General features: G+C 36.3%; 1 protein-coding gene and 1 long non-coding RNA gene across 2 annotated transcripts; one reads left to right on the top strand and one right to left on the bottom strand.

Moving 5' to 3' along the window:
• Nucleotides 1-4,490: 4,490 nt before the first annotated feature.
• On the top strand, nucleotides 4,491-6,104 carry LOC109011500. Its single transcript, XR_001999335.2, has 2 exons — nucleotides 4,491-4,761; nucleotides 5,803-6,104. It is a non-coding gene; the product is annotated as an uncharacterized LOC109011500 (long non-coding RNA).
• A 1,877-nt stretch (nucleotides 6,105-7,981) lies between these two features.
• On the bottom strand, nucleotides 7,982-10,734 carry LOC109020169 (protein CUP-SHAPED COTYLEDON 3-like). Its single transcript, XM_019002592.2, has 3 exons — nucleotides 10,345-10,734; nucleotides 9,388-9,662; nucleotides 7,982-8,915 (listed from the first exon to the last, which is right to left on the bottom strand). Exons 1-3 carry the CDS (start codon nucleotides 10,544-10,546, stop codon nucleotides 8,271-8,273), a joined length of 1,122 nt encoding a protein of 373 aa, XP_018858137.2. The 5' UTR covers nucleotides 10,547-10,734; the 3' UTR covers nucleotides 7,982-8,270.
• Between the last annotated feature and the right edge of the window lie 2,291 nt (nucleotides 10,735-13,025).

The raw sequence follows: 13,025 nt of genomic DNA, 5'->3' as shown, positions 1-13,025 counted from the left end.
AAGTATCAACACCTCTAACGAAAGATTTGAACATTGACCGCCCACTTGGCATTGTTCGTGCAAGAATATTGGTGGAGCTGCTCGAAGAACTTATATGAGTATTTCTCTGCGTAGTTTGGCCCATAGCTATTGAGTTATGAATTTAGACATACTCATCATATAGCTCATGTAAAACTTTAAAAACAAGATCAATATTCTGAGAGGCTTCAAACTCTAGATAAATTAAGGGAAAGCAGAACTTTATCAACTCCATTTTGTATCTTGGATCCCATACCACAGCTATTGCCATTAACAAATTACATTCACCCCAATATTTCTCAAATTTCTTAGTCATCTTTTTTGCCATTGCTTGAATATATTCATTTCTATCAACGCTCTTCGTAGTCAATACTTCTTTCATCCTCCATATCTCAGGAAGAAACAAATTAGAAGTTGGATAGATGCTTCCAGATATAATATTGGTCACTTCATTGAAAACTTCCATAATATCACAAGTATTTTTAACTTGCATCCAAACTTTAATGGTAGACACCCATTTAAAATTTTGATCCCTATCTTGAAATCTAGGGAACACTTCCTTGAATTCCATAGTAGTCACCAACATCAAGTAAGTACTATTCCATCGAGTAGGAACATCTAATATTAATTTTTAGAAGATAATTGTAATTGTTTTGTAATTTCACTGAATTGTGTCAATCTTTCCTCAGATGCTACCAAATACTTGATTCATTCTCTAACACAATCAATAATATTTCCAATTTGGCCGAGCATGTCTTGCACCAACAAATTTGTTACATGGGCACAACATCGCACATGAAATAATTTACTCCCAACAGCTAAGAGTTTTCTCAATCGAAAATCATCTTTGAGAATTCTAATGGCACCATCATTAGCTTTGACATTGTCGACTGTCATTGAAATACTTTGTTTTCAATACCCTAATCAGCAAAACACTTTTGCAAAGTATCGGCAATAATAAAACCACTATGCGGAGGCAGCACATTACAAAAGCTCAAGACCCATTTTTGAAGAAGCCAATCTGGATTTCACAAAGTGACAAGTCACCACCATATATGAAACCTTTTGGCCAGAAGTCCACATATCAGTAGTGATGTTAACTTTATCAACACAACTTAATAATATTTTCAACTTTCTCTTCTCAATCTGATATGTGTCTATACAATCATTTCTAGCAGTTGCACGAGATATTTTTTGCCAATTAGGTGTATTTGCCTTCATAAACTTATTGAATAGTTCATGCTCTACTATATTAAAAGGGTACTCATGGTAAAGAATCATATAAGAAAGAAGTTCACGTACCTTCTTATGATCGTACGTAAAGTTTCCAATAGTAACGACACCATCATCCTCCTTAGATTCAATACTCAAAATCTTTTGCTTCTTGTTAGATACAACACGTGCAAGACACGTATCTCTATGCCTACGCATAGTACTAGTAGAACTTGACCTCGATATGGTGAGTAATGCCTTTACACCAGTTGCACTGTGACTTCTTCTCACCACTAGGTAACTCTATTATTGAGAAGTCTCTCCGAACAACTGAAGTATTTTTCCTTGTCTCTTTTCATATGCGTGGTTAAGGGGATCTTTGGAAGTCACACTAGTTGCACCCGTCGTAGAGGTAGCATCCTCAATATTTTTGGGGTCACCATCTTCGTGGGCAGAGAGTGTAAGGCTTTCAAGCAAATTAATATCAACTGAATCATTTTCATTTTCTATATTTGGATCCTCCATAGCAATAGAATTTGTTCTAAAACATAATAATGCAAACAAAATATTTATAACTATAAAAACTCATTTGTTTTTAATTAAGAATGCATAAAAGTCCAGAAAATGCACACATTATAAAAATAATAACGAATATTGTATAACATTTAATCTTTTTTTTTCCTTCAAAAGAATTAAGTGCATGGTTGTTTATATACTGCCCGCATGTATGTGTAAAGTATGCTAAAAAGTTATTATCTTTCCTACAATTTACAAAACCTAAATAAATACTTTATTGGATCTAACGAGAGATTCAGATTTCTTAATAAGTTTTACTAAAAAAAGAAGAAAGAAAGTAAACATAACAATAATAGAATTAATTATATACGGGTGTCATGAATTATAGTAGCATGTAGCATTGCAAAAGGGGCCAAAGGCAAACCAATCATCAAACCAACTCCTCAACAAATATATGTATTAAAGTTGCTTTGAAAATTCATAAAATTACAAACAATAACACAAATTCATAAAATATATAAATACGTACCTATAGTGGTAAGATAAAAGAGAATCTTTATCTTGTGGTCCAAACTCTGTGGAGCCAAGAGAATGAGACTTAAAAGGCTAAAATGGAACCCAAGAGATAAATTAAAAACTGAAAAAGTTAATTTTTTTTTTTTATATATGTAGAATAGGGAAAAATATTACTTTTACCGAAAGTAAGAAGATCTGAGCCTTTGGCGCTCTAAAATGGAAAACTTGTAGTGAAACCCTTGTTAGTGACTGTGAGTAGTGCATAGAGGAAAGATGGGAAAGATAAAACTTTACCAATTACCGTCATTTTAAGAGTCTCTGACTTGTTAAAGTAAATTTAATAAAAAAATGACTAAAAGAGAGTTGAGAAGTTTAAAAGACAATTTAAAAGTTATATTCGATCCTTGCAAAAGCAATCAGTGTACATAATCTTAACACTAAAAAAAAAAAAAAAAATTGAATTTAGCACTTTACCCACGCAACTTGAAAATTGCATATACCAAAAAGTACTATAAAAGAAAGGGAAAACCTTCAGGCCGGATGGGTGCCAAAAATACTTTCACACTAGGCAATAGATAAATACCACATAGACACTCCAAAAAGATTAAAAATGAACCTGCATCCACCCGATTGTCTCCCTCTCCTTCTTCGTATGTTCATCTCCCTCCCCCCCATCTGCACCATTTCTGAGTTATAAAGTTATTTCTCGTTAGATCATGTAGAAAGAGCAAAAGGATACATTCCTACCTCTTGAATTGAGGATTTCAAGCAAGCAGCCCACCAATTACTTTTGCAAGACATTGACAGCGAGTGACACTAGTACGCATGGAGGGTTCTCTGTTCCTCATTGTGCTGTTGAGAAAGTTTTCCCTCCATTAGTAGTGTCCATTACTTCCTTTAAAAAAGAAGAATAAGAAGAAGAAAAAATATTGTATTTTCCCTTTCTTTTCGTCTTGCAGGATTTCTTACAACAGCCACCGGCTCAGGAATTTATCGCAAGGGATCTCCATGATGTTGAGTGAAAGTTTAGGCATATTTTTAGTGGTAGATTTTGAATATTGTTCACTTATGGGCTTCTTGGCGTTGAGGCCAGATCGGGGACGGAGGGAGGGAGAGAGAGAGAGAGAGAGAGAGGGCTTTAAGAAAAAAATATGCAGATGGGGGAGGGAGATGCATTTGAAAACGGAGAGGGAGACAATCGAATGGATGCGAGCTCATTTATGATCTTTTTGGAATATCTACGTGGCATTTATCTATTGGTTGGTGTGAAAGTATTTTTGGCACCCATCCGGCTTGAAGCGCCTCTCTAGAAGAAATCATATTCATAAAAGATAAACATTATACAATGTCAAAAGGACAAAACTTCCGAGACAACATTTCAATTGCCTTCTATAACAATTAAGCATAAAGGAAAGTATATATAATATATAATATAATATAATTAAGAAAAATACTTATATAACTAAACTTATTAAATATATCCTGGATAAAATTAATAATATTCAACTACGGGCTATAGACTATGTCATAAACATTTTATACAAGATACAATTATAACATATAACTAATTTTAAATTTATGCAAACATATAATTTATAGTTATTATGAATAAATGTTAAGTAGTTACATATATATATGTGTATATATTAGCATCATAGTATGTGTCTCATATTACATACGTTATATAATAATATATAGTAACATATCCTATATGAAATTATTAAGTCATATCGATTAACTATTGTACAAATTATAATTTAATGACACAAGAAGTCTTAAGTGCTAAACTAAATAATATATATATGTATAGTATATTCAATATATATGCATAGGTGAATAGGTATAAGTAATTATGTTACATATTATATATTTAAGAATAACAGTATACACATAAACATGTGTATGAACGAGCTTTAATCACGTCGAGCAAACGAGTCGAGTCGGACATAACCGAACGGGTCTTAACGAGCCTTAGTCGAATCGAGTCGAGTTTTATTGAGTATGTATCACTTACTAATCGAGCGGGTATATACTTTTACGGATAAACTTTTTTTTTATTAATCGAGTTAAATTCGAATTTAATCAAACGAATATTGAATGGACTATCGAACAAACTGATGTATTTATAACCTAACCTCACTTGCGAAAAGGGCTCGGGCTTTGCTTCAAAGTGGGCTTTTAACTTTTTTTTTTTTTTTTAATTTCTTTTTGGGAACGGCGTGCATTGTACCATCCAGATTCGATCCAATCCAATACCGCTGAAGTCTCTGTAGAAAGTCGAGATCGAACTGATCGAACTTGGAAGAAAGAGCGAGCATCGCAATGGCGTTTATGAGGGGCGAGCCACTGGTGACGAAGCTGGCGGTTTTGGCCAAGTACGTGGTTCTTCCGGGAGCCATGATTGCTGCTCTCATCTACTCTCCTCCAGATTACGCGTCCTCCTCTAAGTCCGACAAGTCCCAGAAATAAATCAGTCCCCCTTTTCTATTTCAGCTATTGGTGCGTCACTAATTGCCTTTATCTACTATCTCCTCCTCTTCTTCTGTAGGGTTAGGGTGTTGTACTTTTATTATGCGAATACTTCCATTTGCTGATTAATTCCAAGATTGATTTGAGGCTGTGATTGTGTGGTAATGGATATTGTGGCCCAAGGTGAGGGCTTTGAATTGAGCATACACGCACATATGTTGGGGATTCTAAAGAATTGAAATCCGTAGTGAATTGGAAGTGAAGCCGATGTGATTTTAGTTGCTGCTTATTTGATAGAATTTTGGGTTGCCCTCGTTCACAATATGCCTTGTATTCCCAAGTTGTAGGCATATATTTGTATAGTCGCAAATGCTTGATTTTTTCCTGTACAATCGCTACACTTTGTGCTGATGAAATAATTTATACCCTTCATTCCCCTCCAAATGCATCACACTAGGCAGATTGCCTGCAGTTTGTGAGCTGTCATATAGCCTCTCCTACTTGCTAAAAGGTTTCCTATCCTTCTAGGTATAACCCAAGCCAGTCAAATGCTACCAAAAATCTATCCCACAAAGCTCTAACAATCTCACAATGAAGCAAAAGATGCTTTCCATGTTCATATGATGAGCATGACACTAGTTCATACTAGATAACAAGAAATTAAGACATTAGAAATAGCAGCATATGCAGCCATTTTAAGAATCATGTTCTCATGTACTTCATAGCGATATTTTGCAGATGACAGATCCAGAATTTCAAGAATTATGCTGTGAACCATTGGAATCTTTGGAATTATGTCCTGTATTAGGATTAAGGGCTACTCAAACACTGTCTTTCTACTTTGAATATGGAAAGCATTGTTCACTTTCCAACCGCATTTTTATTTGCTGCTTACTGTTTCATTTTTCTTTATCTCTTCTTTGCTCTACAATGAAAGGCCTCTTACTTTTGATGTGGGGAGCTGCTGTCCCTTGTATGCAAGTATTTCTGGTTTATGATTCATGACTCTTTATATATATATATATATATATATATATATATATATATTTTTTTTTTTTTACTTTCTTGCAGGGTCATCTTCATCACTTGGCAATGTTGGCATGCATGCTTGCAAAGGTCCACTCTCTTAGACGAATGGGGTATGTAATAATTTCATGATAGAATAATTGCTGAGTTTTAGAATGTAGTTATTTGGAGTGATGAACCCATCTAGCTTATGTTTGAAGAACTTTGAGAAGTATCTTTGTTCTTTCCTTTGCTTTGCCCACAACTAAGCATTATCCAATCAGTACAGCTATAGCCAGGCTCCATTTTAACATTGTGGAATATATATATATATATATAATTATATAAGATGGCCCGATTATTTGTAATGCTTTGATATTTTAATAAGTAGCTCACGCAGAGTGGAGTATGAGTTATGACCCACTGATAAGTGATAACACTATTTTTTAATTGAAGCATGTGCATATGGCCGTTTTGCTTTTAGCATGCAACAGTGCCTCATAATTTGAGTTAGTACCTGACGCATCCGCGATCTTAATGATAAAGCTTTGTTTACGTTTTCAAACCCAAGTTGCCTTTTTGAGGTTCTGTGATCTCAGAGTTCTGAATATGTAATTCGGAAGTGGGAAACTTCGGACTAGCTGAAAGCTATTGGTAGGACGCACATTCGATTCATTTCAAATACGATATTTTTAGGAGAGGAAACTTTTTCCCTTTTATACAAAGAAAAAAAATAAAAAATTGATTTTCAAATGAATATTGATAGCCTGCCATTTGAAAATCAGTCTAACTATTTGGTTTGGAAGGCTAACCGATGATTTTACCCGTAGAAAAATTATACTCATCATCATTACACACATACATCATATAATTTTTTATTTTTTCTCTTACAAAATGTAGTATATGGATGATGAGTAGAATAATTAAATTAGTTTAGGAAGAATAAATTAAAAAATTAAAAAATAAAAATAAGTATGGTACGCGGAGAAGATAAGTAGCAAAACTCTTTATCCGTAATTTCAATTACATTGACCAGGGTCAGAATCAATGGGCTGAGTTTAGTCGTTTAGTCGTGCCAGCTTGATGAATTAACCAGACTAAAATGAAGGAGGCTCTTCGGTGTCAAGACAAGCATAGCGCGCATTCATCCAAATGCTTTTTCTGAAAATGTCTTGGGTGACTGTATTATTGTGTATGAATTACTCACCAGCAAAAAGCAAAGATCCTGCTAAGCTAATCTCGTCTCACATTTATGTACACTAGTTTGTTTGGAACCCAAGCCCCCTGTTTTGAAGTCCCAATGATGTACTCATTTTGTCACTAGGTGGTCAAGCTAATGCTACCATTGCTACCAAATTAAATTCGGTTACCTTTACCATCTCTTCAGTCACCACACATGCACGTGGAGATGTGGGGTTTACAGACATGGCTTTTAAGCATGTAATGAAAGGTCAAAAGCTTCCTTTATGCCGGGGCTCATGCCTGGTCTCTAATAACCATATGCGGGCGTTGCAACTGAGATCTTGCGTTAATGGAATCCTCCTGTTACGTTGCGTAGGGTTAAAGTAGACCTCATGGCTCATCATCAAGGGCCGACAAATGCCACAACAGAACGCATGCGAGGGAACCTGATCACATCATCAATTGTAAACAAAGATGACTCAAATATAGAACACCTTCAATCCCATCCATGCATCACATCAAACAGAACCTGTCCCACTTCAACGTAAATAGCACAGGGCGTCGAATTAAGCTTGACATCATTTGTTCTAGTCAGATGCCTTGAAAAATTATTTGTGGAAAAATGCTGAGGTTTAGAATGAAAAGTGGTTCACTTCCATGAAAAAACAAAAAAAAAAAACACTAAACTAGACTAAACTAACCTGGGTTATTATGTACAGAAACCTAAATCTTGGAGGCTTGCTTGTCAAACTTTTGTTTTTCTCAATGATATTTTTTTAGATGAAAATGTAATAGACAGGTGTTTTTTTTAATGGTGTTGTATGAAATATCCATCTACATTTTTATTCAAATCTCATACTTATAATATTAATATTTCTATATAACTCTTAATCTATGAAAAAAAATTATTATTAAATTTATAATATTTTATTATTATTTTGACTAGTATATGAATAATTCATCATGTGAATAAGTTTTAAGTGAAATAGCTAAATACAAAATCATGTCATATTATGTAAATTTTGCATTTGTATTTGCATAATCTAATTAGCGCAGCCAAACATGGAGAAAATCTCAAAAGGAATCGATTTTTGTACAATAATAGTAATAAAACAGCGCTCCTCAATCTTCAGCTGCAGAAACTGTCCAATAATACATTTTGGTGTGCATGGATGGACACTATGGAGTTGGCTCTCTACATATATATAGAAACAGTACATACACATCAGATTGATAGATTCTGTAGATACTATATGTATATCTAAACTAATAATATAAAAGTTGAACTAGAAGAATTTAAGCACTGAAGACCAAGATTCTCCGGGGATCCTGTTTGGATGATCCTACATCAGCTAAAAGCCACTGCTGTTGAGAGCAACTGAAGTGGGCAGGGCATTAACAGGGGCATCTATAGCAGAAGCAGAAGCAAATGCAGAGAGCCCCAACAAGCCACAATCAATTTCAACGAGCAAGGAATTTTGATATTGATTTGTGCTTGTTTGAATCCTGTCCATCCATTGCAAGTTTGCATCGGCTGGCATTTGGAAGTGGGAAAAGTTTGCCTCTGTCTTACACTGTTTCTGAATAGTGATCTGTTCCTTATAAGTACTGCAATCTTGATGTGAGAGAAGGGACTTGGAGAGTATCGAGGGTAATGGTGACTGTGATAGGTTGTTGTCGGTGTTTGTGTTTTTGGTTGTTGCAGTGGTGGTGCTGGAAGAGAAGGAAGGTAGGAAACCATTTATTGGGAATGGGTTAGATTGGGAGACAATTGGGTGTATTAGGCTTTTGAGGTCATCTTGGTTATTTATCAGAAGAGAGTTTTGGAGATCCTGCAATTGACATTCTAATAATGTATTTGGAGCTTCTTCTAGCAATGGAGGCAAGGAACCACTGGTGGCCGATGAAGCAGCTTCCAAGAGGTAGCTTTGTCCTTGAAGAAGTGTGTTTCTCTTCTCCCCTTTTTTGTGAAAAATCCTGCAAATCACCCATTCCTCCTGCAAAATGACCATTTCACAAGCTGTAAACTACTAGCAAACAGAAGATACAAAAAATAAAAAAATAAAAAAAAATTATGGGTGGGTGCTCCCTATTTCCAACACACTTATTTAAGTAAAAACCCAAAATGTTGCTTCAGTTCTTTAGCATGAAAATGTCTAATGCGGCAGTATAGAATAAAAGCAAGTCACATTAGGGCATAACATAACATAAGAAATTGTTGCTGTTGACGCCAAAATCCAAATAGAGCTTGTTTAATCAACCAAGTCACATCAAATTGGGGTTAGACAATCCAACTCAACATGGTCTGAGACTGTGGGAGGCATGCATGCTGGTACGAGTTTCAACAAATAAAATGGCAAAAGGTCAACCCAGAAAGTGACAAAATTGAGAGGACCCATTTGCAGGGGGATAGCTTGTTTGCCACGGCGCACGTGTGGGGGAAAGTTGTGGGTAGGGGTCCATTTATACCTTACACGTGTGACGGTAGGAGAAGTCACCATCAAGGCGGTACTCGTGCATGACCCACTTAGTCTTCTCGCCACGTGGGGCTCTGCCCTTGTAGAAAACCAGGGTCTTCTTCATCCCAAGTAGGGCTCCGCTGGACGCACTGTAAACTTCCCTGTCTTTGCCTGTGGCTTTCCAGTACCCAGCTCCGGTTGCTCTGTTCGTCCTTAAACCGGTCGGGTACTTCCTGTCCCTCAAGCTGAAGAAGTACCACTCTCTCTCTCCCATCTTTGCCACATCTGAACAAATAACAAACCAACGCATCAGACACGTTAATAATCACAGTTCTGAAGAACCGGCTACCGCATTAACTTTCAGTCCACCTCTTTCTCTCTTTCTGAATGCACATTTATTTATGGTTGAGATATGCGTATCAGAAGGTGAAAGGGTTTTGCAGATGGTCTGGCCAAATATATATGGTAGGAGATTAAGCTTAAACGGGACTGTCAGATTTTAGAGTTAATGGTCATGTGTGCGTGTGTGTTTGGGAATGATAAAATAAAACCTCGTCTTAAACCATTACTCTAAGCCATGACTCTTTACTAACTACAGACAAATATTTTGTTCTACAGTTTCCTTAAAGTCTTTGAGTAATTTAGTAGGTCAGAGTTAGCTCATAAAGGGCGATCGAATTATGAACAACTTTATGGGATTTGCAAGACTAACGACAAGGATCAAATAAGATCAGGACGTTACTATAGACCATGATAGTAAAGCTTAGCATATATTGGTCATTTGATTATTCTTACCAACAAAAAGTTTAGAGAAGTACTACTGTATTATCTTCAAAATACTCTCATGGTAATATGATCATCAGGAGCTAATCTTGCAAGAAATATACATGAAGAAAGCTATGAGTACTGCATCATAATTACCCTAGGGATATTTATTTATGCGTATATATATAGCAAGCGTACGTACCTGGAAGCTCCCATGGCTCACATCTGTTGAGGTCAACTTCTGCAATATCGACGCCGCAGAAGCTTCCATTAAACACCTTGGAAGCAAGATAAAAGGTTATGAGCTCTTCGTCGGTTGGGTGAAACCTAAACCCCGGTGGAAAACCTTGGTCGCTTATGTCTTCCCCGGCGAGCTCACACAGAATCTCTTCCATTGTCAACATGCTTTCGCAAAAGTAGTTGAAATTTGTATGTTTCCCAAAGAGGTTTGACAGCCTAGTACTACTACTGCATGTTTTGGTGGAGAAAAAAAGAGCGATATTTATGAACGAACGAGGTGAAGGGAAATGCTCTTAAGAGACGTAATATATAGGAGGAAAGAGCGCTGAAATCGAAATAGAAGGAAAGTTAACTGCGGGAGGGAGTCGTGAGAGGGATGGATTTTGCGTTCACAAGAGGATGTAAAGGGAGGGGACCTAGAGAGGCGCACCTGAAAGGCTACCCAATAGGGAGGGGAAAAAAAAAAAGTTGAAAGGCTGGGTGAAAAATGCAATAAACCGATAGATTTTGGCGTTCGTACGTGCGTGTGTCACTCTGTGTGTGTGTGTGTGTGTGTGTGGATGTAAGGGTGTAGTAAATGTAAAGTTGATTGTAAAGTTGTTATTGCAGAGATGAGATTTATGCGTGCGTATGTTAGCATATATATGTTTGGAGCCTTGGAGTTATAGGGTCAGGCTTTCTTTCAGAGAGCCGAGTGGTAACACAAGGGAATCTATAGCATTCATTCGATCTGAACAGTGAAATGATCATCAGCTTCACCGAATCATGAAATCTAATAAAAATAGGGAAATGATATTCCACCCAGAAATATGACCGACAAAACTACCGATTGGCTTTTTTTATTTAATTATTAAGAAAATATTTTTTTAATGAATTTGTAATTTTTTTTCAAAAAATATGTTTTAGGGATTTACAAAAATATTTGAAAAAAATAAAAAAGAAAAGAAAAAGTTGGCCAAATCGGTGGAGAGTTTCGGAGGAGTCATCGGTGGATGTAGCAGCACCTACAAAAAGTATGATTAATTACTGTATAAATGTAATAAAATAGTAAAGTATTGCCAGAAGTTCTTGGTGGTTGCTCTCAAAATGTGACAAGATTTGCGTCATGATCAGATGGACAAAAGTTAGCTAGGACGACTCTGGTTAATTGCCCTTGATCTTCTCGATGCACACTTGTCCACTGCATGATTCCGTGCCAATTAGAACCGATGGAGAGCTATTCTCCATTTTACATGAAACTTTGAAGTCATTTTTGTTTATTTTTATTTCATTAATGTTTTCAAGAATTCATGACGAATATCCATATATATATATGCATTCTATTACTGGCCAGACGTGTGAGCTCCACGCATAATTAATGGTACGTACGTACCATGCACTCAGCTCTGATCTATGTTCTTCAAACGATGATAAAACTAATTAACTCCGATCCTGCATGTACGTACCCACAAATATATCGCTAGCTATCACTCTGATCTCGATCGTAACAGCTCTTTGCCGAAGTCCATCTACCCAATCATTTTGAAGTACTTGACCATCAACGCGAGAGTTATAAGATTCTTTCAGGATGGTATATATAATATATAGATCAATTAGGAATATTATGGGACAATTGTAGGGGCCCCCAAGTGCCTTAGAACAATATTTCTTGCCTTTAAAAAGACAAAATAGGACAATATTATTTGGTCTTTGATCTCAAAAAAAGGCATTATTGCGTTTGAACCACTCTCAGGCCTCGTGAATTGGTTCTGTTTCTTGGCTGGCTAGCTAGGATTACCTCCATCACACCTTCCAGGATCTTTCACCTGAACTAGCTAGAATGACTCTGTAGCATAGCACTGTCAAGTGGCCCCAAAACCTTTTTTTTTTCCTTCCATTTTTTAAGATTTTGGCTCATGCATCGTGAACAAAGTGGATCGTAGCGCGCAACTTGAATATTGAAATTGTACAGTCATATATATCTTTCCACAGAGATGTTCTATTTTTTTCCCATTAACAAGAAAGCTGTAATTATAATTTGATTGAGTAGAATAAAATCATCGCATCTTGGTTTGATTTATATTGAATCTAGCAGCAGCTAGCTAGCTGCTTATATATATTGCTCATAAACATTGCATGCAGGATCGTTCAAGCTGATAGATACCATCGGGTTATTATTTAAGATAAAAGGAAAATTGTAAGACGAATGATGATCATGTAGTAGTACTGTAAAAGGAGGAATGACTTAACGCAGATTTATAACTTGCTCCCTCTTTTGACGGGAACGTAATGAAAGCCGTCGGCGTTGCACGTGTACGTAGCATGATCAGGTAATTAATAAAATCGTCTACATTTTTATTGACTCTGCCAAGTAAAAGATAACAGCAGCGCCCAAGGATCGATCTACCGCTCCTCTAAAATAAAAATCTTACATAAGCCTACTATGCCTACCACCTCTGATCGATACCGTCTCTGACATTTTCTTTTTCGTTTCCGGTAGGGACCTAGCACTCTTTGTTGAACAGTACGAGACCCTTTAGACTTTAGACCATTGATTGGTATTGGCCTCGAGATTTGCACCATAATAGCTTGGTAGAATATATTTCAAGAGCTATTTCTCTTGTTTATTTGTTTTCTCGGACAATTAATTGTGATCTAGAGTCC

Source organism: Juglans regia, chromosome 11 (assembly GCF_001411555.2).
Source record: "Juglans regia cultivar Chandler chromosome 11, Walnut 2.0, whole genome shotgun sequence".
Classification (NCBI taxonomy): Eukaryota; Viridiplantae; Streptophyta; class Magnoliopsida; order Fagales; family Juglandaceae; genus Juglans; species Juglans regia.
This window is presented reverse-complemented; position numbering and strand designations above follow the sequence as displayed.

Bases quoted from the DNA above. Each gene is read 5' to 3' on its own strand.
- LOC109020169 (XM_019002592.2), bottom strand. From the start codon at position 10,546: ATGTTGACAATGGAAGAGATTCTGTGTGAGCTCGCCGGGGAAGACATA. The intron at 9,663-10,344 runs GTACGTACGCTT...TTATTTGTTCAG, and splicing joins TGAGCCATGGGAGCTTCCAG to ATGTGGCAAAGATGGGAGAG. The intron at 8,916-9,387 runs GTATAAATGGAC...GTCATTTTGCAG, and splicing joins CCTACCGTCACACGTGTAAG to GAGGAATGGGTGATTTGCAG.